At 41.7% G+C, this 27,006-nt stretch overlaps 1 protein-coding gene across 1 annotated transcript in view; it reads left to right on the top strand.

The window, feature by feature from the left end:
* The window catches only part of NUP210 (nucleoporin 210), a 111,704-nt gene extending 87,979 nt beyond the window's left edge, over window positions 1–23,725 (top strand). Inside the window, exons 30-40 of the mRNA XM_090022078.1 lie at window positions 1,247–1,421; window positions 6,525–6,700; window positions 7,770–7,987; window positions 9,961–10,097; window positions 10,895–11,018; window positions 15,091–15,237; window positions 17,317–17,567; window positions 19,213–19,429; window positions 19,865–19,960; window positions 20,090–20,173; window positions 21,499–23,725. Of these exons, the coding sequence (XP_089878204.1) occupies window positions 1,247–1,421; window positions 6,525–6,700; window positions 7,770–7,987; window positions 9,961–10,097; window positions 10,895–11,018; window positions 15,091–15,237; window positions 17,317–17,567; window positions 19,213–19,429; window positions 19,865–19,960; window positions 20,090–20,173; window positions 21,499–21,587 (1,714 nt within the window). The 3' untranslated portion in view covers window positions 21,588–23,725. The remainder of the gene's footprint in view (window positions 1–1,246; window positions 1,422–6,524; window positions 6,701–7,769; window positions 7,988–9,960; window positions 10,098–10,894; window positions 11,019–15,090; window positions 15,238–17,316; window positions 17,568–19,212; window positions 19,430–19,864; window positions 19,961–20,089; window positions 20,174–21,498) is intronic.
* Window positions 23,726–27,006: the final 3,281 nt, after the last annotated feature.

The raw sequence follows: 27,006 nt of genomic DNA, 5'->3' as shown, positions 1-27,006 counted from the left end.
CATCAGTTAACATGGATTACTAATAAAGACAATGAAATTACTTGCAGAGTAAGACATTAAGCAATATGAGAGCAAGTATATTATGTTGGCTTTTGGAATCTATTTTATCACAGGGAAGTACTGTATGTTTGGTTCTGGAAATGGCTAAGAATGCTTTGTGTATGGCTCCCTGCCTACTCCACTGTCCTAAGGCAGTACCCTCAGTTTTGGGGGTGCCTTACCCAAGTTAATGTCCAGTCAGTGCAGAACAGCTCATTTTAATGAACAACTCCCATAAGTCAGACTGTCTGCATTATTGCAGGCCCCCATCCAGGAATGTAGTATCAAAACATCTTATTCCATAGCTGAACAAAGCCTTTTGCTATTTGTCCTACCACAATGTGGCTAGTACAGGGGTGGGCAAAATATGGCCAGGGGAGGGACTCCTGGTAGCAAGGGTCAGGGTTTAGAGGGTTAGACTTCCAGTCACAAGATGGCAACCAGGGGGCGGAGCACCTGTCAAGGGGCGGGGCTACCCATGCAGCCCCTCAACAGCTTGCCAAAACTTGGTTATCGACCCTCCACCCAAAATAATTGCCTGCCCCTGGGCTAGTAGAACATTTTTTTGACGCTGGGTTTCCCTGAAGGAAAATCCAGTATTCTCAGCTGAATGGGGAGCTCCTGGGGAGAAAAAAGATCTTCATATTTTATAGAGAGTGTGTGTATGTAAGTGATATTTAAAAACATCTAATGCCCACTAATTACTGTTTATGTGAGCTCACTTTCTATTATTAATAGTAAATACCATGGAGAGAATTTCTCCAGAAATTAACTTTGTGTACAAACAATTTCCAGGAAGCTAATGAGATCTACTTAATCATGTTTCTAACTTTATCTGTAATACCAGTGTTGACCCCAGCAAACTAATCTGCCTTTGAATATTGTTTACAGAAAGCGTCTGTGGAAACTATGCAATAGCCTTATCCATTAGCATTCAGAATCAAGTTTACATCAGTGAATGATGACACTGCAGGGCAGTGGCAGCAAGTAGGTTTTAATATATGCCCAAACACTGTTGAGATTTTTCTTCTCGAACAGGCTTGAACACTTGATTCTTAGATTACAGCACAGAGCTTTGTAGCTTTAGAGTGAAAACATGATGGAAGAACACATTGAGCAGCCCTATTTTATGACAGGTTTAAATAAAATATTGCTGTAAACATAGATTTATATCTCAAAAGAGGTTTTTTGTTTTTGCTTTATCAAGGGACAGAGTGGCTTCCCTGAGCTACCGTGTGCTGGATGGTCCTGATAAAGTTCCCCTTGTGCAGATTGATGAGAGTGGCTTTCTTAACTCTGGATCTTTGATAGGATCATCCACAATTGAAGTAATTTCACAAGAGCCATTTGGAATCAACCAGACCATTGTAGTTGCTGTTAAGGTAGCATTTTCTTTCTCTCTTCACTAAAGTCTGAACTAAAGCAGTTTTGTGTTAAAAGCATAACCTCCAATGGGATAAAGTTAATTGAACCTTTTAAACTTAAATTCTGCAAAGCATAAAATGCACATTTTAATGATTGCCTCTGTATTTTTAACGTGGTGTTGGCACATCTATTAGATGGTAGTACAGTTATAAAAAGTGCCTTTTCTTACAGCAGGGGATTCTCAAACCCAGTACAATGCCTTTGTAAACTGGAAAAATATTGTCCCTGAAAGCTCTTTGAAAGTGGTTGCAATCAACTTCATTACTCAAGGAGTGGGAAGGGATAAGGTCAGCTAAAGTCATGAATACATGGTGTCAGCTGCAAAGCAAATAAGTGGTACCCAGGTTTTCCCCATAGGAGTGTGTGCTGGGGAGACTGGAGGCAAGCGCAGGTGCAGAAATTTTCTTTGTTCTGTTTCCAAGCACTGTGGCATTCAACATGTATACAGTCTACTGGGAGTGCAGACAGGAGAGTGCTTATCCTCAGGTTTAAATTAAACTGCTTAGCTGCTGCCTAATGTCCTAGCAAGTTGAACAAGATAATCTTCAGGATTGTTTTATAATTTGTGCAGTGCTGAAGTTCTCTGAAATGTCATTGGTTCAAAGAAAGCACAAAAGCCACAGTAGGAACTAGCAGTGGGGAATTAAGTCTCAGGCTGACTAAGTATCTTTCTTCCACACCATTGTTATGCCATAATTTTACCTTTCTAGTTTAGCATGTTATGGAACTGATGGCGGATGGGTCTGTCCTTTTGCTTTCCACACCAAAGTAATTTAAAAGACCAAGCATCTTCTATATCAGGAGTTCTCACCTTTTTCTTCCTGAGGCCCCTCCAGCATGCTGTAAAAACTCCACAGCTCACCTGTGCCACAACAGCTGCCCAACTCCACAGCCCTGGGTGCAGCGGGCAGGGTTTGGTGGTGGGGAAGCCCTGGGGCCCCACTCACCTCAGCAGCAGCAGTGCGGGGCCTGGCGAACTTGCCTGCAGTGCTGCCCACAAAATGGAGGCAGTGGGGCGTGGCGGGGTGACCCTTTTCCCAACCCTGCCCCTTCCTCGGGACTCGCCTCAGCCTTTGGGGATCAAGGCAGCTCCTCCCTGTGCCAGGCTGGGCTGGGCCGGGCAGATCCCCTGAGACCTGCTTGCAGCAGTTGAGAACCATTGTTCTGTATACTTCCTCAGTGACATGTCTAGGGAGGGGCACCCCCGCCAGGCGCTAAGTTATGAGGAACTCTGGAATTGCCCTCCACCCCTGCAGAATCTGCACCCCAGCACCAAGAGCAGCCCCACACCTTACCCGTGCCAGGAACTCCAAAACAGTCCCTGGCTGTTAACACTGCTTTAAGAGCAGCAGCCAGGGCCAGCAGAGCACGTGGCAACCACAGCCACAGCAGCTCAGCCAGGGACTTTTTAGGACCTCTCCTTCCTTCTCCTCCTGGTCTCCCACAGAGTTTGCCCAGGTCACCAGCTCCTCTTGTCAGGCCTCTGCAATCCCTCTCCAAGATGAAGCCACATTTACCTCCCCAGCCTATGCCTCTTATTTGAATTATCTTCTCTCAAGTATGTTGCTGTAATGGGAAGGGACAGAGCATGCTATAAAGCCAGAATGAGGGAGATGAAGTGATCCTCAGCAGAGGCTGGGGGTGGTTTCCATATATGTATTTCCCTTTTTATTTCCTTACTGTCTCTTCCCAGCAAATGATGTCCCCTTCCTCTGGGGAGACGGATTGATTCCGTTTGCTTCCTGGCCCTCTCTTTTAAACCGTACCTTCTTAGTAACGAGTGTGAAGGCTTGCTGGCCCATCCATTTTCCTGTTATCTTAGATAACTAGATACACAGAGTAGTTTGGTATTTATCCCTCTGTCCAGAAAGTTAGCCTAGTAGAAAAGTAGAGATACTAGTGTGAAAGTCAGTATTAGCATTAGTCTGTTCTCCTTGCTATCTTCTGAATGCAGCTGGGGGTGACGTTTCCTTGGATCTGTTCCTAGCTATGTTTGCTTACCTGACTACAAGCGAACAGGGCTTAATTTCTAAGCTCCTCATCTTGCTAGTCCAAGAAATGGACAAAATTCTGTTTTATCAATTGTTTCATGACTTCTGGGTGATAATGGCTATTTGATTGTAATTGTGGTTTTTTAAAGCTGCTTATAGAATATAAACACAGAGCCACTGTGAAACGGACTGATTTAAGCCCTGAGGCAGGAGGGCAGATCATATTTGTACTTACCAGGAATACCAGGAAGGGAATTGTATTTCTGAGTCTTGTGTTCTCCCTACTAGTTTCAGCTAGAAGGAATAACTTGCCACAGCCTTGTAAAGTGTCTCTCTTCTCCCTGACTCAACTCTGCTGGGTCCTGACCCAGTGGTTGTGATTGTCAATAAAAAGACACCCATTCTTTTCGGTGGATACTGGATCAGAGGCCCCAGGGTCAGCATGTTGCCATGGTGGAGATGCACCCTCTGTCTGTCCATTTCTCTGCAACACTGCAGCTCAAGATTCTGCATTCTTTGAGATGGGGACTGTCTTTTAGTTGCATGGGTATATAATATCTTCTATGATCATTTAATGTGTTTACCACAGATGCATAGCTGACTTGCTGTACTGTAGCATTGTGGTGCCTTACAGTCTTTTAATGTACCCATCTTCACAACACTTGTCCATCCAAGTCACTGAAAAGGTATAGGATAGGGTATAGGTATCCAAATAAATTACATGGAGGGGGCAAGCTTCTTGGGGGTTTTTTTCATTTTTTCTTTTTTCATTTTTTATGGAGTAAGAACCATCCATATGATAGGTCCTGCAGACCACAGTAGCTGGAAAGCAACTCTGTAAACCCCTAACCTAATTTTCCTCTTGGTAAATTATTCATGTGCCTGTGTCCTAAGGGCACCTAGACACATGACACAGCTCTGCTCTGATCCGTGCTAATTAATTGATTATGAGTATGCTGAAGCATGCTAATTTAGCATAACATGTATTAAGCATCCCTGCATTTCAAAATGGCGGTGCAGGTGCTTTAACTAAAGCTCGTCAAATGAGCTTTAGTTAAAGTGCCCCCACGGCCATTTTGAAGTGCAGGATGCTGACTACACATGACGCTGCAGGTGCTTTAATTAAAGTGGCTTTCAGAGCTGCTCTTATTTAAAGCGCCTCCGCTTCCCCCTCTCCCCCCCCTTCCACACTGGAGCACGTGTATAGATGCCCTAAGTGACTAGAATCAGACAGGAAGGCTGTAGCAGAACAGGGAATGAACCCAGGTCTCCTAAGTCATAATAGGTTAGTTATACTAACTGTTGATCGATCCATCCTGACTCTCCTGGGCCTTGGGTTTATAGAATCATAGAAAATTAAGGTTGGGAGGGACCTCAGGAGAGTCTTTTAGCTGCAACTGTACTTGCAAAAGCAGAAGCACATAAAACAGAGTGGGTATTTTGGCAGCCTGTGCTCAAAAAAGGTTGTTATTTAAAAATATTGGAAGTAAGGAATGAAGTAGTACATGGGAACTTTGTGAGGAAGTAAGTTCAGCACTAGCTCTGGTCAACCTAAGTATCAATAAAATTAATGCAGGAATCTTCAGAGAGCTGAGGTGTTTTTAAAATGAATGAATGAATTTTGCTTTCATCATATTAGACTTAACAGTTGTCCTTTGCGGATCATAAACTTGAAATCTGTCATGGAAAATGTAACTTTTGTTAGATACATCAGCTTTTTTGGGCAGATGGCTGTATACACTGATATTTTAGACACCGGTTCAGATTTGTCTAAGATGCAGGTTTGCTTCAGGCCAAAACTGTCCTTTCTTTTTAAAGTTTTGACATGTACATTGTGAGAGAAAATGTAAAACTCTGTTATCTGAGGTCAGAAAAGGGGCTTTGCTCCAGATAGGCTTGAGGGAGCCATTTAAAATACTTTTATTCCATGTCATTGTGAACTTCCTTTTTTTTCTTCCTTTATCCATTCATTATTTACATTCCAAAAAGCAATACCAGTGAGTATACATATCCCTTTACTTTTGATAGTAAACCTAGTTAAGCTGTGCAGGCTGTCTTTTTAATTAATAAATAATGGACTTGCATATCTACAACACAAACATTTATGAATTCATCATCTTAAAAAAGTTTCCTTACAGTTAAGTGTTGCTGCAGAAATCATCTTTGCTTTTTTGCATAATGTAACTCTTATTTCTTTAAACAGCTCAAAGGTTCTGAGAGGGATTGCAAACTTGTTCCGTCTTGTTTGAGGGGTCACTGAGACAGTAAAATGCAGCCTGCTGACTAGTCAGGGTTTAGCAGATGAAAGGGGGGGCATGACTGACAGACTTCTTGCAGCCCAGCCCTTCCAGTTGAGCACACCATGGTCAGGCTACAACATACAAAATCCATTGCAGTGTGCTACGTTTTCGCCGTGCCCCATGAGCATCCTGTGTGAGCGTCTGTCCTGTACCTCTCAGGTGTACATCACAGATCTTGCATGCCAGTGGAAGTTGTTGAAGCTAAGGTGTCTTTCATGGCCTTCCAGTCCTGGGGTGCTTTGCATCCTCAACAAAATAGCATTAGCCCAGGGGTCATGTTTAAGTTGTAACAGTTTCTTGCCTAGGGTGAAGCAGAAGTGATGGTTTTACCCTTTGCTCTTATGAACTTCAAACACCCTTCCTTATGCCCCAATACCTGCAGATCCATAAGATTGTTTTTTAGATCTCGCTGGGAAGAAATCTACAGATTATTAGCTCTGTCATGTATCTGTAGAGCTTTAGGGTTCTTCTTTACAGGATTACTGCAGCACCTCTCATTTGTGCTTTTGTTACACGTCATTATTTCTCACTGCTTTTGCTCACAGTGCTCTAAGAACAGGAAATATATTGCAGGCATACAATGAAAGATAATATGCACCGAAATTATGAAGTCCATCTCTCAATGTTGCCATAACAGGCAAACTAAAAAAGTGAAGGGTATCATAAAGAATTCTACATATATCTATATCTGCAAATAATTTTAAATAAATTTATCTTATAGGCACTAAAGCAATTTTACTTAATGTCTTCTCTTACTAATGTTATGCAGGTTTATCCTGTTTCCTACTTAAGAATCTCTACAAATCCTGTTTTGCACACACAAAACAAGAAGGCTATGTTGGCTCTACCACTAGGTGTTACATTGAGCTTCACTGTCCATTTTCATGATAACTCTGGAGATACCTTCCATGCACACAGTTCTGTGCTCCACTTTGCAACCAACAGGTAAGTTTATGCTGGAGTGTGAAATGTAGCTGCAGCAAAGGAATAACAAGTACACCGTAACCTACTCATGGCAGCTGCCTTATCAAATGAAAAGAGGAAACTGTCAACTGTATTTCTGTTGCCTGGATTGGAGGCACCGAAGAAAAGTTTTGTCATATAAAAAGTGTTTGCTCTTCTGAGGGGCCATATCTGAAAAAAGGTCTCCTCTTAGTAATCTGTAGTGACCTGGCAAAATGAAGTTGTGGCTAGACAGAGTCAACAGTAACTGCTGATACAGGTATTTTACTCTAAAGTGGACCATTCTGTCATACACGTTGTTGCCTTTGTAAGCAAGTAAATCTAATTAGCATTGGATCCACCATTCCTCTCTGCATTTTTTGTCACACTTGCTTTATATTCAAATGCATTTGTACAGAATTTAGCATGTGGGGAAAAATCCTTGGAGGGACTTTTAGGTGTCACTATATTTAAAAAAAAAAAAATAAAAAAAGTAATGATCATGCATAGATAGCAGGAAAAATAGCCATTCCCCAGACATTATTGCACAAAGCTTGTTTTTGATGGAATTCCTGGTACTGATACTTTAATGAGAATGAATAAGAAAATGAAAGATTTGGGTTTAAGCTATTCTGTCTTCCCACTCATGGATGTGTTACTATACTGAATGTCCTAGTGAATGTCCAGATAGTGACAGTAGTTGGAAGACACAGAACTAGTAGAGTCAGAAATTATAGCTGACACACCTTGTTAGGCCAGTTCCTAGGGTTTTCATCTTATTGTTTCTTAGTTCCATAAAAAGGTTGAAAGAAGAGAGACTTTTATAAATTTGAAAATCTGCTTAAAATGGCCACAAATACCAAAAGCAGATAATTATGACCTCAGGATTTTCTTGTTATAAAACACTTTTACATTTTGCATTTTTGTCAAGTTGATAACCATTGCCAAAACAGCAAGATAGTGATTTTTAAAATCCTGAGTTAATACCAGTCACACAGCAGGTAAAGGTATTAAGGAAAGAAAACGTATTAATGGATTTGTTGGAAGTTAAAAACATTTCTTTTATTGCTAGAGATGACTTTGTGCAGATTGGGAAAGGAGCCACAAACAACACATTTGTAATCAGAACAGTAAATGTTGGCTTGACCTTGCTTATGGTTTGGGATGCAGAGCACAGTGGGATTGCAGACTATGTCCCCCTTCCAGTGCAACATGCCATTTTCCCTGAGCTTGTGGATGTGGTAGTAGGTGATGTCATCTGTTTGAGTACTTCATTGATGAACCAAGAAGGTAAAAAACATTTTTAAGTCTTTGCATTTTAAAGAATTGTTTTAAGTCATTTCAGTGCTGGCTTTTCAGCAATTCTAAATTACCATGGAAACTTTCTAGTGCTGTGCATTGTGACATTCTCAGGAAAACCAAATATATTATTTATAATGATGTTCGTAATCAAATGTCACCTGCTATTCTTGCTAACAACAAAAATAGGCGTGATCGACTCTTTTAATCTTAACTGTATTATTTAACAATCATTTTCACTGAATCTTTCAGCGTCAGACTTCTGCAATTTGTATTCAGTTGATATTCAAATATAAAGCATTGTGGAAAACACTCACTTTTTAACAGGGACAAAATGATGAAGTCCTTACACGATTCTCTATTCTAATGGTCGGCAACCTTTTTAAGCTGTGGGTTGGCTTGGCCCAGGTTCGGGTCAGAGAAAGCAAGGTATTAGGACCCATTTGCTGCCACAAACACTTCACCCTACAGCAGCATGGGGAGAGCATCTGCTGCTGAAGCCCCCTGTCACCAAATATTGCCAAAGCCTTATGTCCACAGGCAAGATCAAATGGCTCCATAGGTGAGATCCAGCCCATGGGCCTTAGGTTGCCAACCCCTGCTCTACATCATTTTTTGGCTTAACTGTGGTTTTTCCATAGAGGTGCACCAATATATCAGTCCATATCATATCAGCACTGATAAAAGGAAAATTGACATTATCAGCAATCGATGTTTTTTGGCTGGTATAGCTGATAATGTCACCAATAAATGCTGCTGCATGCACGCCGCTGCATGCCCACAGTTGCAGCATGCATGCAGCCCGGCAGCTTGAAGAACAACTTTCAACTAGTAAGTCTGTGTGGGGGAAGGGGTGTGGGGAGGGGCAGATCAAGGCCCCCATGATGAGGGAGGGAGTGGGGCAGGGGCAGGTTCTGCCCAGCTGGAACAGGGCACAGGATGGAGACATGGGTGGCTCATCTGGGGGATGTAGGGGAGTGAGGTTGGGGAGAGGGGCAGCTCCTCACCTCTGTGTGCACCCCTGGGGGAATCATGGGGGGCATGTGCCCCCTGGATTTGTGCACAGGGTGAGGGGAAGCTGTGCAGTGCGGGCTCAGAGCTGGGGGATGCAGCAGCCTCTTCCCAGTCAGGGGGGTCTGGGTTGGGGCTGTGCTTGGGGCAGGCAGTAGCAGCACTGGGAGGAGGGAGCTACGGCGAACTTTGTGGTGGCTGTAGCCCACCCTATAGCCTCCCCTTCCAGTGCCACCACCACCTCTCCCCCACCCACCTACCCAGAGTGCAGACCTGGCCTAGCACCCCCTCTGTGAAGAGGCCAGCACAGCCTTTGGCCTCAAGCCCACAACAAAAAGGCCACCCTTGCTCCACACACAAGTCTGTGGGGCATGTGCCTCCCATGCCTCCCCCGGAGGTGCATGCAGCAGTGAGATCCACGCCTGCTAAACAAGCTGCCCATGGCTCCATCCTGCACCCCATTCCATCCCAGCTGGGCAGCTCCTGCCATAGCCTCACTCCCCCCCTCACTATGGGGTCCTCAATCTGCCTCCCCTGTGCCCCTTCCCCACCACCCAGACTTACTGGCTGGATGCTGCTCTCCCAAGATGTGGTGCTGCATGTCGGTAATCAGGTCAGGTCACGTCAATATGTCTGGTTAATAATTGGCCATCGGTATTGGCCAAAAAAATCTTTATCAGTGCACCCCTCGTTTTCCAGTCTTGAATTTTCAAGTTAGTTGGAGTTAAGCTGGTCTGATGCAACTGAGAACAATGCGGCCTCTAAAGTGGGGACCCCACAATTAACTTCCTTAAGTAGTGGAAAGCATGAAGTGGTATGTGTGTGAGTGAGCACAGGTGCACCCACACATGTGCAATCTATTCTGAATAACTATATGGCAAGGATACTACAATTAACAAACTGTGTGTACAAGTTAATAATGTGTTTAATGTACAAATGATCTTTTCTCACAGGTTTACCAGGAGTATGGATCTCTTCATCAAACAGTGTTCTTCAAGTTGATGCAAAGACTGGTGCAGCTGTGGCAAGAGATTCAGGAGTTGTCAGTGTTTATTATGAGATTCCTGGACTACTTAAAACATACAGGGAGGTAAGCCATTTTTAGTTTCCACAAGCAACACAAACGTGTCACTGTCTGGCTATATATTTTTGCATATTTAACAATGTGACTTTAAAAACTTCTCTTGCTGTCACTTGTAAAAATATGACTTGGAGATGAATAAATGTGTTCCTATTTCTGAACTGTTCATCTTGAGCAGAGGATGAACGGATACAGTGTATTTGACATATATCCAAATGCATCAGGGTTGTAGTTCATATAATTTGGGTTAAAGAAAGCGATTTAACTTAATTCGTATTTTTAGTTTATTCTTATCTGTTACACTTCATTTTTTGACTAAGTTCGTTCCAGATACTAAAAAACTTTAGTTTTAAGGCTTTGTTTTTATAAGTAAAGTTTCACTGTTCAATGAGATGCCAGCAAGAAAATTTGTAACTGTATCCACCACTCAGTACCAGTTTCAGTTAAAAGTTGCATTTATGATCTTCCCTAGAATGGTTCTGTCTGCACTGAATTCAGACCATCAGCAGACATAAGTACCAGACATTTTAAAACTCAGGTTAAATACAGCTTTGTGTGCCTGTTAAACAGATTTATTTATATGGGATTAATAGAAATAGCAAAATGTTTTTTGAAAGTAAACTAACTTTAAAAGCAATTTCTAAAATTACAGAAATTCAACTTATCAAAAAGTGCATCTTTGTTTTGGTGTATATATATGTAGGCAGAAGTAAATCTGTGATTCACTACTGTACCTGCCTTAATTTGTATTTATTTCAGTCTTCAGTAACAGGGTGCTTTGATGTCTTTTTATTTATTTTTTTTAGATATTGATTACTATACCTCAAAGGACTGTAGCGATGCATGTAAGTGGAGTGAAAACAAGCTTACAAGGAGTTGTGGCTTCAAAAGTCATAGTCACAGTTGGGGAAAGAAGCAGAAATTTGAAAGGTACTGTGATGAAACATTTTCGGCTGGCCTATTTACCTCATGTTTGTACATTTCCAAGTACTAGTGCTTAACTAGCATCTCCTTAGCTGCATGAGGACTCATTAGAGACCCATTGCAGAGTCTCTCAGAGGCAGAACTCATTGGGAGCATCATACTAAGTTACACAGCAGTGGCAAATATATAAGCTTCCTAGCACTTAATGTAGAATAAGGGTGACTGGGGAGAAAATGCCTTCCTGATAACTAAAAGGAAAGGGAAGGCAGGAGCTGAGATGACCTCCCAGGAGCTGTGCTATGTAAGTGACTTACTATAACAGGGGCAAGCAAAATACAGCCCACAGGCCACATCCAGCCCACCAGGTGCTTTCATCTGGACTCCGGACACCCAACAATGAATTGTACCCCACCCAGCCCTTCTAACCAAAATAGTGGGAGTAAGGTACCCACACACCCCCACACCCCATAACTTATTGCACCTTGCTCCCACTTTCATGGGCAGAAGCCCCCAGCCCAACCAGCATCCACTTTTGGGCAGGGCTGCTGCTGCCACTGCTACAGCCACCCTGGGAGATCTGTTTGGCTTCTGTGGCAGCCCACTCGCTCCAAGCAGCAGATAGGGAAGAGGCAGCGGTGGGGGGGAGCTGCTGCTGGGTGGGGGTGGGACTGACAGCAGTGCAGAGCCTGTGCCCAGGGGGGTAGTGGGAGCACAGAGCTTGGGTGGCCAGGATATGGTTGAGAGGGAGGGTAGGGGATGTGGAGACCCCCCCACACCCACTCCCCCACATGGCATGCAGCCCCTGCTGCTGGCAGCAGTAGCAAGCAGGGCACTCAGGGCACCCATGTCCTGCACTGGCACCCAGCACCACACAGCTCTGGCAAGCTCTGCACATGGGGGCAAGGAGCACAGCCTGCTTGGCCCACCTCTCTTGCAGGGGGTACCACATGGTGCACGAGCAGCTCCCACACTTGCATGGCATCAGGGGAATCCCTGTGCTGGAGCCAGCTGCCTTTTCTGCCACCTACCGTGCAGGTCTCAGGACTCTAGGGGACCAGGAAGGTATCTGGCTTCAGCACAGGGCATCCCCAGGTGCTGTGTGAGTGCCAGGACGTGAAAGTGCACTGCACCAAGCTCCTGTGATCCAGATGGGCCAGGCAGGCTGCGCTTCTCGCCCCCCACACAGCAGTGGCCAGAACTGTGCACCACCGGGCACCAGCACCTGCGCAGGGCATGAATGCCCCAAGTGTCTCCTTGGGCAGCAGGGTCTGCATCATACACATACACCCCCCCCACACACACCCCACCATACACCCCCCCTGACACACCCATTATACAAGAGTAAGACTTTATTTGGAGTTGTTATGCAATCCCCTCTCTATATAGTACACAAACACATAACATGATAAATATTTTTTGTAATTTTAATTTTGTAATTGAATTAAAATATGTTATAGCAGGTGTTTGACTTTTAGTATATGATTTGGGTTTTTTTCTGGTTCCAAGATGGCAACCCTCCCCTTCCAAAAGGAGTATTTCTGGAGGGCAAGGGGTGGGACTTCCAGTGGCAAAGGTCAGGGGATAGGGGATGGGACTTCCAGTCCCAATATGGCAACCAGAGGGCAGCACAACTGTCAAGGGGCAGGGCTATCCATGTGGCCCTGGACAGATCACCAAAATTTGTTTAAGCGGCCCTCCATCCAAAATAATTGCCTGCCCCTATCCTACACCATATGGTTCACTATTCTTTGTGATTAAGTAAATTGGGTAGTTGCATCAGCACATGAGGAATTTTTTAACCACAAGAAAATACCATCAAATGATGCAATATGTCCGTAATGCCACCACCTTCAGGATGACACATTGTGATTCTTTTGGGGCCCAGGAGCCAGCTTATTTGTTAACTTGTGAACATTGTGTTCCCATGCTATGTGTTTTTTTTTGTAATGATTGTAATTCCATAATGCTGTGAGTAGCTACACATTCAGAATGAACTTTTGATCTGTTCCACTGGAAAAAAATGCAACATTATGACCAAGTGTAAACTTCTCTAAATTACTCTTTCATGTGGCTGCTTCATTTGTAATATATTCTTTTATGGTGTAGAAGGAAAATCAGAAAAAATGTTTATTAGATTAGCTAACTCAGAATGACAGAGTGGACTTGATCAGACAGCCCACAGAGAATTTAAACTGTCAATCAAAAAGGAAAATAAAATTGAAAAATTCTCAACTGTTGGGGAAAAGTGAAGGGAATGGCAATAATTCTGGCCAAAAAAGGTTCCCTTATTTCCAATCAGCTAGGTAACTGGCTAAACAAATGGAAAAGGAGAGGATCCAGGAAAAAATACGAACTACTTCTTCTACTAGAGCTGGTTGGAAGTACAAGCAAATGTTAAAGGATATATAGTGAAAATATACTTGAACCTTTACTCTGGACCTATTGTAAAAGGCCTTTGAAATCTAGTATAGGCAAAATTAGTGCCTGTGACTGGCTCAGCATTTGGGGCACTACAGGCTAAAGCTATTTTTCAACGGTGACAGATACAACCGAAAAAATCAGTTCACAATCCACATGTTTTGTCAACCTTGTATCAGAGGAACTGTTTCTAGAAAAGACTAAGATTAGTGTCCAAAGCAATTTGGTCTTGGTCTTTCTGCTTGGATTTCCAGTCACAGAATCAGTTTGTAATGATTGGTTTTGTAACCTAGATATTTTTTCAAGCATGCTGTGTCCAATTTTTCTCATGGAGACCATGGCAGGGTACTTCAAGCCAGTTTCACAAGCACCTTTATTTGGACAGACAAACAAAAAAAATTAAAGGTTCTCTATCTCATCACCATTCTCTGAGCCATCTCGGTGTTAGCATGTCCCTTTCCAAAACAAACTTTAAATTCAAAACCACTGAGGTTTTCCCTTTTTAGGTACTAAAAATACAGGTTCTGCTTGAATGAAGGCAGAGGTAACTTGCTTAAGGAAGTTCAGGATAGATTTTCAAATTACTGCTCTAATTGATACAGTTGCAAAAACAGTTTTCAGGGAGAGGAAAAGTTGGCCCTCCATACTTAAAAGAAAGGAACACAAATGTTTGTAGAGTTTGCTTTGCTTGGTAAAGGCCAGAGTATTTCTAAGGACATCAAAGGATTTCAGAAGTTTCTATGCCAGTATGGAAGTATGTTGGATTTTTTTTAATTAGACTTGCTTCTTGTTTAATACACATAATAATTTAAGTCCTCTTAAGATTTTATAGAGCAATTTTTGAATTGCTTATTATTAATATTTTCTAGTTATGGATATTTTATGATCTTGAGATCAGTTATATAAATAAATAATCAAAATAACTATTTTTTCATATTGCTAGCACTAAAAAAGAGGTACAAGCTAACCAACTGATTACCTCTCTACACCATTGTAATTACCTGTTTAAAAATAACAGACTTGGCTCTAAACAAGTTTCTGCTTGCTGTTTGAGTCCTTAATGAATTTTGAGCCAAAAAATATTTTGTAGAGCTATGTAACATGTAGAGTTAAACACTGTATTTATTTTTTCTGATTTACCAATCCTTATGTTGTTTAATCACAGTGCCTTTTTCATATTACATATTCTTAACATTTAACAATTGTTGAAAACAACTGTAGGTGAACTATTTCACCTATTCAATCCTGTAATAAATTTTTAAAAAATCCTTCTTGGCAGCTAGTGAAATATACATTAATGGAGCTTCCAGAGGCTGCCTTACATAAGAGGTACAAACTATTGAACAAAACCAACAAGCTGAAGTAATCAATTGTATTTATTGCCTGATGGCAAATGCTTTGCTTACATACACAACTATTATAAAGCTTTCAGTTGCGTATTCTCACAGACTGCATTTGAGAGGAGACAACTTCATTTTACTCCCAGCTACATTAAGACCATGGTAACCACTCTAAGCCTTTTTATAGAATGCTTGAAATTATAATGAAGGTGGCAGAATGACCTGAAATTTCTTCTGAGAGGCAATGATGAGCCCTGCTTTCTGTTAGCATGTTTTTTTTCATATCTTAATAAGCCTGCTGATTTATTTTTTTTCCTTAGGGGAATGTTCACCTGCTCAGATTGAAGCCATTGCAGAACTACAGCCAGAGTCCATTATCAGCTGCCATCTTCATTTTAACAATGCTGCATTTGATTTCCCAGCCCATGATATTTTTACAGCAGAGCCTGGATTTGATAGCGCTTCAGGTAAGATGGGGAAAAGGATCCAGGACTGCAAATACAGCCAGAGGGCTTCCACAGTTTGGTCCATCATTCTTGGTACAGCTAGATCTCTTGATAATACCACTGGGAATCTTGGATGTATATTGGAATTAAGGATCGGGTCCCAAGTGTTTAGTTAAACTTATGTTTGTCCCTGATGTGCATTTGTCACACACTTTTCTCATCTTATGACGGTTTTCTGCATACAACCTTAAGGGTACTGTATTTACTTGCATACCACACATGAAGTTTTCCAGAAAGTTAGTCTTCCAACATTCTATAATGTCTTAAGCAAGGGGGCTGGTTTTTGGCTCAGAATAGAAGTGTGAAGATGCTGCAAGAAGGCAGCTGCTGCTTTTTCTTCTCTTCCCTCCAGCAGCTGGAGGGAGGGAGAGGCAGAATCCATCAGGGCAGATCCAGGGCAGGCTTATTGGTTGGTTGTATCCTTCTTAAATTCCTGCTTCACCTGAAGTTTAAAACCCAGCTGCCCAGCCTTAGCAATGGTGTTTCTCATAAGCAATATGGAGGGAGTCAGTTGACTTGATAGTTCAGGGGTTTTCAACCTTTTTGATCAGTGTACTCCTGGCAGCCAGACATGGAGCAGTGTACCCCATACAGCCAGACAGGGGGCACGGCAGCATGGGATGGTGCGTGGTAGCCCTCCGTCCCCGTCCATCTGCACGTACGCATAGGGCCCTCTCAAGTACCTCCGGGGTACACGTTGACAACCCCTGTGCTAGTTCTACCTGACCTCTGCTAATTGCTCTTCATTCCTCTTCACACAGCCCTCTGTCCTTTTTGGTAGACTTGATGTTCCAAAAATAAGACTGTCCTTTCTTTTGCAGTTTTGCTGTCTGTTAGCTATTCCTGGTCTCTCTTTTCCCTGCAGACTGTTTTTTTATCTCACTTCAAAATCCTAGTTCTACCGATGGAGTCCAGTCTCAGCAGCAGCTACAATTTCAGCTTTTGGCTGAGCAGCCAAAAGCTACTAGCAATTCAGCAGGGAAAAAATTAAAACTAAATTCTGCCTGAGCAGGAAATAGAGAGTGAGCGAGCTGAAGGTTAGGCTCTGTCCCTGCTGCATGTGGTTGTACCTCTGGAAACTTCTCTTTTTTTAATTGTACTTTCCCCCAAAAAGGTGCATGTCTTGCGTGGGGGCATGTGTTATGCAAGAAAATATAGTATTAATATTTTTCACCATATTCTGAAGCAAGTGGGAAACAATTTCATATATATCCCTCATATATGTAATGCTATTTTGGTACCTGCAAATCCCTGTGGAATTTCATTTAAAATAATAATGTGCCTGATGGAATGTTTGGGTACATAATTATTCTGGACTCCTGTGCAACAACCCCAACCTCGATCACTTGTGAAAAGAATGTGAGTGAAAGTTAAGGTCCTGATTCTGTCTTGCTGCCCCGTCCTGGAGTACAGGCATAACAGGTTTGTGCTGACCTACTCCCCAAAGCTAGGGGGTGCTACACGTACATCTAGCTGAACTAAAGCCTGCTGTTTTACATTGTCGCAGTCCAATCTGAATTTCTGACTCTGACCCGTAACACAAGCATGAGCAATTTGTTATTAATAAAGAACAGATAATGCCACAAAAGTTGATGATGGTTACTGGCTAGAATTACAGCAGTAGGTAAAGTAAGTATGATTCTTGTTAGATTTGGTTTTCAGTAAAAGATTTTATACAATATCCCCGGAAACCTTAAGTTCAAAATGTAATTCAAACCAGCTGGAATATGAAGAACCTTGGATGAATTGAAAACAGCCTGATTTTATTTATTTATTCCTCTATCCTCTGCACTTAGTTGACAATGAACTGGGGTGAAGTGAATGCTGTGGTAATGTTGTACCATGGAGATTTGTGTTAGGTCTTGCTTGCTCCTGCTGTCCTCAGTTTCAGTTTATTAGGGCACATTTTTATATTGCTTCATTGCCCCTCTAAAGAAGATTCCTCAGTGAGACCCACAAGAAATGTTCTTAGGCATGAAAAGAAACAGAAGCAATTAAGGGCTGATCCTATTTGTTGTATTTTTTTTTTTTTTTTTACAGGTCAGTATATCTGTTCCATCACAATGCACAGACTTACTGACAAACAGCTAAAGCATCTCAGCATGAGTAAAACAGCTCTCATAGTTACAGCCTCAATTCAGAGCAGCCATTTCTCTGGTGAGCAGATCAGCACTGAAGTGCCGTTCAATCCAGGATTTTATGCTGATCAGACTGAAATAGTCTTAAGTAACCATTATATTAGCTCTGATGTGAAAATATTTGGAGCCACTGAAATTCTCAACAATCTGGAGGTGAGTGTATCATGGCAAATCATCCTATATATTTAAAACTGTGCTGAACCATTAGACACAGTTCTGAGGAGGAGGTCAGTATGCACTTCACCATTTAGGAGTACTCCAAGAGGCAAAGTGTCTTGGAGATGCTCCTCTAAGGTGCAGTACTCTTTCCTGCATAAGGCAGTATTAAATTACTAATGGCCTACACCAAGAGAAAATCATGAAAGGTATCCCCATCCAGGTTGCCTCATCTGTGCTGGCCAGATTGTTAGACAGGCAGACGGGTATAGGGCAGGGGTGTAGTTACAAAGTTGCCTACAGTAATCCAAATATATGGGATAGTCAGGAAAAAGGGAAAAATAAGGGGTCAGGAAATAAGTATAAAATTCAAGTATGATTTGGCTTTTGCAAAGATGGCATGTGGTTGTGTAAACTAATGATGTGACAGATCAGAAATAAAGTTGTGATAATTAGGACTTCCCCAGGAATAAAATCTCCCTCAAAATGTACTGAAATTGTTGCCCTGAACAGGACAAGTATGAGGAGAAGTCACATCTGGAGCTTCCCCCAAGCATTTTCTTTTTTAGCAGTCCTCTTCTGACATTTTCTCCTCAGACAGCTATGCGAGGGAAAGAGAAGGTGCAACGAGAGTCCATCCCAGTAGATATTAGTGGATAGATGCCAGCCAGCTATAATCTTTTCCTCTTCTTCACTCTTGTGTATGGTTACATCCACCTGAATAACTCTTGTCAGAGGATGATGTTCTGCACTTTCTGGAGCCTGACTCAGTAATCTGGTAGATCTTTGTCATCTCTATCTGTTATGATTCTATGGTTTCATGTACTAGTTGGTTCATGACCTTTAAAAAGCTAAAACTTTGCCTGACACTCCCTACTGTGGTGTGAATAGCAGATTTTTATCATGTCTACAGGGGAAAGATAGTATGTCAGGGCTTTTTATTCTACAAACAGTGCTAATGCATGTGTTTTCTCCAGTTAAAAGGATAATTTGACACATTTTGGTTATCTAGTATTCTACTCCCCCCACCCCTCCAAACTAAATATTAACGCTTATCTTTGACATCTGATATTAAAATATTTCTATTCCTTGCTTGTCACATTCTATTTTTAATTCTAATAGATATGTTACTTGATGTCAGATAGATTTGCAGAAGAATAGGGGGGTTTGGTCTTAAATACCTCAGCAGACATTACCGTTCTTTACATTTCTCTGAAAAGGTAACAACCAACAGCTGACCTAACAGTATGAAACTAGTAGGGATGTGGGAGCAAAATCTTTTCTTCCATTTTCACTCTGTTTGGTCTCTTGAGGGTGGAGTTCCACTTTTTAGTTAATGGTCCTTCTGCATGTCTGTTTCATGCACCAGCAGGATATTGCCCTCATGTGTTGTTGTATGGGGAGCTCATAGGCATATTCTTTCCCAAGCCCGTGGAGTTAGAGGAGCTGCCAAAACTAGCATCAACAAAGTTTAAACTGAGAGCTCTGCAAGTAGAGAGGTGATGGGGGTATGAACAGGTTTGGTGGAATAGATCTGTGGCTATGGTCTGTGTTCCCCATTGAAGTAACTTTTCCTTCAAATATAATTTGTATGCATTTATGCACGTACAGTGTTTGTTCAGACAGTATCTTTGTTTTGCAGGTGAAATGTGGATCACCAATGGTGAAGGCATTTGAGAGAGAGAAATCGTATGGCCTGCCCAGTTATGTAACCTACACTGTTAGTTTATCTGATCCAAGAGTTACAAGCCAGGGGTCCTTATCAACCACGCTTACGATATCTAGCACAGTGACTGACCAGTCTATTACTATTCCAGTGACAATTATTTATATAACTGGCAAAAGTGGGCCAGTGAGACGTAAGTTTCTCTAAATTTTTGTGTCAGAATAAAATTCTAATTCCCATTAATGTTCAAGGAGTTACAGAATTTAATGTAGTTTAAATCTGAGCTGACTGCTGAAGCTATCACTGTTTGATATGCACTAATACCCTGACAGTGAGGTTTGCATACAAATGTTGAGTGTGGCTGAAACTGGACACCTTTCCTTTTATGGTTCATTCAAAATGCAATCACTCTTTTAATGTACACTTGCCCCTCCAAGATACCATGATGCTTTAGTAACCAACAGTACTTTTGCTGTTAAATGCATCTAATGCAAAGGTATTAAACGCAATATTCAAAATAAAATAAGATGTAGGAAAGGAGTCTAATTTATATTTAGATCAGATTAGAGAGATAAGATGCGATTTATAACATGGTTATGTTATCTCTTCTTTTCAATTGGTTCCACAGATGGAGCCAGCTTATTCCAACACTTCCTTGATTCCTATCAAGTAATGTTCTTCACGCTTTTTGCACTGCTAGCAGGGACAGCTGTTATGATCATAGGTAAGAGTATAAAAGGCTGCAATATTGTTCCTTACTTTATAAACATTATTTTAACTGTGATTTAAATGAATAATTCCAATGCTGAAAATTTTTTTTGTTGTTTGTTTTGTTTTTTTTAACATCTCTCAGCCTACCATGCAGTATTCTCACCGAAGGAACAGCATATTCATCCAGCATTCACCCCAAGGACAACTCCTCAACATAGCCGTAACAGTAAGCAGCTGTTACCCAGTTATAAATTAAATAAATTGGTTACCCTAGCTATTTCGTTTGAATGACTATTAAGAGATATCACTAAAAGATGTCTGTATCCTGAAATAGATTGCAAGACTGGCACAAAAGCACTGTACATGACTTTAGAAACATTTTCTTTGTTTGTTTTTTTGTTTTTTACTTGATTTTTGAGCTCACATACTGCATTCTGCACTCATGTGACTTCTTAGCTAGAAACTACTTCTAATTTTACTTGCAATAAAGATGAGAGTCAAGATCTTTTAATGGCAGTTTGGATGGTAAGGGAATAAGTAGTCTGTTTTACTACAGGGTTTCCATAATCTCCTGACAATGATTAGGAAAATAATCGCATTTACATTTTCAACAAAAATATTATTCAGTTTCTCAAAGTTGTATAGACCAGCAGGTTAAACAATTCATATTTGTTACTTTAACTGTAGGGATGACTAAGCATGCAAATAGTTCATGGCCTTTGGCAGGGAATATTTCTTCATATTTTAAGCACATAATAAAGTGCTTCACTAAAGAGCCTTGGCTCTTTACCATTGTCCATCGTACCATTGTCCTTAGTTTGTTTCTTAGAATCACTTTGGGAAGAGCATTCTTGATTCTAATAACCAGCAATTCTAATATGCACAGCAAAGTAAAAAAAAAAAAATAGAGAGGCCAATCGAGGAATTCTGCGCAGTTTTGGTACTTCGTTTATAATTTACTCACTGACTACAATAAACTTGCATCCTAGCTTTGTAGCAAACACATATAGTTGGGAGTATAGACTGAAGAATACTTGATTCTAATAGTGGGGAAACAAGTTTGTATGTATGGATTATGGTTTAAGATTCAGAAATTAAGAAACAGAAATTGCACATACAATGCTTTTGCCATTTGTTTTTTGGATGTTGATTCTAGTAGACAGTCAATGCCGTTAAATGAGATACCAATAAGCAACACAGTCTTATAGTATCATTCAGATATTTGGGTGAGGTAAAGCAAATCAAGACTATCAGTTATCGTTTATTACTGAAATGAACTGTGCTTTCTTATGGGCATGTATGCACAGGCAGTCATGTGTTTGTGGGTGGGATTTTTTATTATAATTATTATTTCTTTATGACAGTATCTAGAAAAGCCTCCTATGTATAAGTAGATGAAAATGCACCCAAAATATAAAAGAAAATGTTTCAGTTTTCTCTAGACTCCCTTCCCCATTTCCAAATGCTCTAAGAGTAACTGTTTTTCTGCCTTCTCACCATGTCCTGTCTCTTTATGAATACAATTTTCTTTTTCATCTCCCCATTTTATAGGTTTTTCTGCTTCACCTGCAAGTCCTTTCAGTCCTGTGTCTTCAAATAGAAAAAGCAGCCCTTCCTCCATTCTATGGAGTACTTCTTAGCCTCTTAAGCTTCAAGAGACTACAGATTCATCTGCATAAGGGCATATACTTGGGTTTTTTAAAAGTCAGTGCCTTTACTAATAGTAAAAGTGTTTCACTGTGGAGGAATCTCAGCAAAGTTTGAAAATTTGCAGATGCTCAGTAATGGTACAAGTTGTCTTAAAGCATACTGTATAACACCTTTTAAAAAAAATGCCTGGCATTCCTTTAATTTTTATGGGGATGCTTTTAATCCTCTAAACTCTATTCTGCTGTTTTCTGTTTTATGCTCAGTTGACAAGGATGACTGGACAATAATCAATTTTTGTGCTAAGTTGGCATTCCTGCACGCTTCAAGTATTGGAAGCTACATTTAGGAGAAAATGGTAGTGGCTTTTATTTACTTTCTGTAGAAACTAACTTTCTTTTAATAAGTTTTTTTTTAAAAAAAGGGAATTAGAAAAGCAGGTAAAACGTGAGCCAAAAAATGTGAAGGATTGTATGTGTAAAAGGACTTAAGTTTTACTTTGGGTTCCAAGACTCAGGAATGTACTGCACTGATAAGTATTCTTATATTATAGCCTTACAATGTGAATCTTCATTATAACTTGCCAGTTTAGGAATGCTGTGATAACTGTGAATAAATTAGTTTTTTTAACAAAAATAAAAACAAAAAATATACAGATATGGTTTCTTTTAGGTAAAATTGCAGTATTCCTTTTTGCTACTGTATGCTTATGCTGTGACCAAGAATGCAAAAAAAGCATGTGCCTTCTTAGAAGAATCTGCATTTGGTAATAAAGATTTCTAAAATTATGTAGAGGTATGCAAATATTTTAGTTGAAGGCAGTAATTTTCATCACCTTTTTAATCGTTATTATAAATATGAAAGATATGATATTTTTATTGATTGATTGTTTTAAAAATATAAATACCTCTGCCAAAACTGAGCCTACATCCATTGCCACTGCCCAGTTACTGCCTCATAAACTGAGTAGCTTGTTTCATGGTAATGATAAATTTTAGTTGGTTTATTCTGTCTCTGATGCAATATACCTGCATACATATTCTCTGGGCACCCTAAAAGATTGCCTTTTACTATTAGGTAAAGTATTAATGCTAAGATCAGCCAGGAACTACTGTGTTCGTAATTAATATCTTACCCAATAATAATAGTGCCTACTGTATAATGTGTATGTATAATAAAATACTTATGTATGCAGTGTATTGCATAGTTATTACTCTGCTATTTTATGTGTGTGTTTCTGATGGACTAGAACACGCCCACACCCATATGACATTTGTGCACAATTGACAGATAAATCAGAAGTTTCTTGACTAAACCAGGTGGTAAATTACTATACACACTCAGACCTGCCATGCTTTCAGAAAGTAAAGCTGCTAGCAATGTGCACAAAAGAGAGAGGTTTTTTTTATGTTAATTTTAAACGTTGAGAGAAACAAAAGACTGTTGTTCAAGAAGTTGCCCTAAAACATTGGCCCTAGGATAGAAAAATTACCTCAATTATGATGTAAAGAAAACCGTTTGTTTTGTGGATCACAACTGCAGATATTTTCTCTTGTCCCACAGGCGCTATTTTGCAGCTGTTGCCCTCAGAATTGGGGTTTGTTTACATTTAGGTATCATTATCCATGTTGCAGCTGTGAATAATTCCTGAAGTGTGAATTGTCCAAAAGAACCATAATGAAGGTAGTCACAAGTGTTCTGATTAAAAAAACAAGGCATCACAACATATGTGATCAACACATGAAATTATGCAAGAGGAGACAGGGATGTACACACAGACAAATTGTGTGGCATGTAGGGTTTTTTTATGCAGTTGTTACTGAAAAATTAAGCACTGTTAATTATTGATCCTTTGTGAGGTTTTTTATAATTTATTTACTAGCTATTGAAAGAGAAATGTGCCTTACATACTAGTACTGCTGAAAATTGACAATTTGGATGTATATATGGGCATTTATACTTGTCTTATTTAATAAAGTTTTATAAGATTACTTAATATAGCGCTACTGACCATTTGTGTTTTCTCCTGTCTCCTTAAAAGCTAACTGTGCATTCGTTACCTTTTTGTGTCCCTTGCTGTCAACCCCCACTATGTGACTATGCCTTGATGTCATTAAATTTCAGTTCTGTATTGAAAAACATTCTGCTTGTGGTCTCTAATGAATTCATATAAAATTTGATGAGTTTGAAGTAAAAAAGGCATTTGCCCTGTCATTGCCAGGCCTGTAAACTTACCCTAGGACTTGACAGTCAAGCCAGCTTCTTCCTTTCACACATATCACCATCACTTAGAATGATCCTGCACTGCAGTTTATGCACTGAGGACACCTACAATTCCATTGTCTCCAAATCGTGTCCTGACTTTTGCCTGTGCATTCCCTTTCACCTTTCTTGTAATTGCAGAGAAATTATGGCATGGTTGGGAAAATGGTACAGCAAGGTGTCACTGACTATAATTTGTCCTTTGGGATTTGAAGCATGGTAGGACTGAAAGAGAATATAGTTGGATTTTTCAAATGTTAGGGTGCACCTGGAAGGGGGAGTGGCAGTAGGGGTAATAGACAAAGTAGAGATTTCTCAGATTTACTTTTTAGGTTTTACTCAGTATAACAGGTTGTCATTTTTCACAGTACAGTTTTTCCCTGTGGCAAACTTGTCCCAACAGGAAACAATATGAACCATAAACAAATACATAAAGAATATGCAGTTAAATCCTGTGGTCCTTTCCCAGACACTGAGAGGGCAATCCCAGCTCTGTGTTGCCTCCTCAGCCCTGCAGCCTTTCCCCTCCCTTACCTCCCCTTCTTGGCCACATCCAGACAAGCACAGTTGTTGTGGTAAGTGGCTCTGCAGGCTCATCTGCAGCACCATGTACTGCACATTCACTTGTTCTCCACACTGCAAGGGAGCAGTGTGGGGGGGTTGAGCCCTTGATATCCAGGGCTCAGAAAAAACCCTCACAAAAACAGAGTGGACATGTGGAGGCAGAGCATGCTGCTCAAAACTGGAGTTTAGCCAGCCAGAGCCATGCTGTGGCTGCTGGCCAGGCTCTAAGTGGCAGGATCGCCACTGCTGCAGCCCCAAGAGGCCTCGAGGGAATCCTGCTGGGGCCAGTCCAGTGCTGGCCCCAACCTCCTCTACCTCCACCCAGGGTAACCTGCTATGCTCCAGAGGGCACATGGCTCAGGTTTTCCCCAGGGACAATTAGCAGTAGCACAAGGTATCCTACTGCTAGTTGTTCCTGGGGAGCCAAACGTCCCTGCTTGTATGGATGCGGCCCCGGGAGCTTTTAAGTTCCTCTGTGGCCAGCCAATCATCCCTGCCAGCTAATCCAGGTATGCTAGGCCAGCAGGCTATCCTCTTCTAACTGCCTGAGCCATGCACTCTGTTCCATATCCACCCTCCCACAAGTACAGCCCAGGATACACTCTTCTATTTCTTGAAATCTCTTCCCCCCTCTCCAGAGAAGTCTGTATTTGCATGTGCTGGTCCACGGGGGTGGCATATCAGTAAATGGACGGTGTGATCTTGTCCACTGGGAGTTGGCCTCTCACATAGCTTTAAGTCATATTAGTGGAGCATGGTCAGTGGCCAAACTAAAATGGACCCCTACGCAGTAATAGCAAAGGTTCTCCACTGCCCACCTAATTGTCAGATACTCCTTTTCAATCACAGCATACTTCTGCAATGGGGGAGGAGCAAACTGTTGAGATACAGGAACCCCTCCCCCCCCATGCCCCACTCCAAGGCGTGTGTCTGCAATATAAATTATTTTAAGTCCAGAACCAGCACACTGCATCATAGCCTTTTTCACCCACTGGATGTGGTCTGCCCATGTGTTTGCAAGTATTACCGTGTTGTCCAGATACAACATTTATAGACCCAGTGTAGGCAGAGTATTTTGTCATTAAATTTTGTCCATCAAGTGTTAGAAGGCTGCCAGGGCTCTGTATAGACCAAAAGGTACAGAATCCTGAACTGATATAGTCCCCAGGGCATTGCAATGGCTATGATCTCATGGGTTGCTGAATCCAAAGGTACTTGCCAATACCCTCTGGTTAAGTCCAGGGTGGTTACATGCTTTGCATTGCCTATTCCCTCCACCATTTAATCTATTCTGGGCATAGGGTACATATAACTTCATAGATCGTTAGGGGCTGGAAGGGGCCTTGCAGATCATCAGATCCAGCCCCCCTGCTCTAGGCAGGAAGATGACTGTGATTAGGTGACCCCAGTGAGGTGACTGTCTAGTCTCCTCTTGAACATCTCCAGGATTAGGTGACTCCACCACCTCTGGAGGGAGTTTATTCTACAGTCTGGACACACTGACTGAAGGAGTTTTTCCTGTTGTTAAGCCTGAAGTGGCCTTCTGGGAGTTTGTACCCATTGGTCTGGGTCTTCCCCGGGGTGCCCAAACTTCTGATGCACTCTTCTGATGTAGCAGTAAGCCACTATCAGGTCCCCTCTCAACCTTCTCTTTAAGCCAAAGAGGCCCAGGTCCCTCAGACTTTCCTCGTATGGCTTGCCTTCCAAGTCCCTGACCGTATGGGTGGCCTACAGTAAAGTTTCTCTCACTTCACCCCTGCCCTCCCCCCCCCATAGCTTGACCTTGAGGGTTTCAAGCTGCTTATCTCTGGAGCCAATGTCAGCCTCCAGAGAGGTGTACTGGTCTCACATAGAGGGCTACCCCTCCACCTTTTCTCCCTACTCTGTCCCATCTCTGCAGGGTGTAGCCCTCTACAGTTACACTCCAGTCATGTGAGGAGTCCCGCCAGGTCTCTGTGATCTCTACCAGGTCATATTGCCCACTAGAGAGCAGGAGGGCTAGCTCCTCCTGCTTCTTCCCCATGCTCCTGGCATTAGTGTACAGGCAGCTGAGCCCCCCCACCCAGCTGACACCCTCGATTTCCTGAGATGCTGTGGGAGAATTGTTTGGTTAGCATTTTCAAAAACAGTTGTGCTAGTGTCCTCCACAAGGGAGCTTTCCTGTGTGCCAGTCGCCAGGCATGCTCCACTTGGAGTTTCCCCATCCCCCTCAAAGTCAGTTTAAAGCCCTGTGCAGTAGTTCAGGGCCTTACCTGTCCGAATGAGGTGAATGCTATCTCATCCTAGAAATCCTCTCTCTGAAGTGCATGCTGTTGTCAAAGAAATTGAACCCCTCATGGTAACACCACCATCTGGTAACCTCTTCCACGCAGCCTTCCCTCCTGTGTCCATGACCTGCAATAGGGAGCACAGAATACAAAACTACTTGAGCCCCTAGTCCCTTGAGCCCAGCCCCCAAAGCCCTATAGTCACTTATGACCTGGTCAGGGTTATTCCTGGCTGTGTCGTTCGTGCCCACATGGATGAGCATGGGGTAATAGTCGGAGGGATGGATGAGCCAGGGATCCTTTCCACAATGTCTTGGGT

The sequence above is a fragment of the Crocodylus siamensis genome, chromosome 11, assembly GCF_052110815.1.
Source record: "Crocodylus siamensis isolate JL-2025a chromosome 11, ASM5211081v1, whole genome shotgun sequence".
Taxonomy (NCBI): domain Eukaryota; kingdom Metazoa; phylum Chordata; order Crocodylia; family Crocodylidae; genus Crocodylus; species Crocodylus siamensis.
This window is presented reverse-complemented; position numbering and strand designations above follow the sequence as displayed.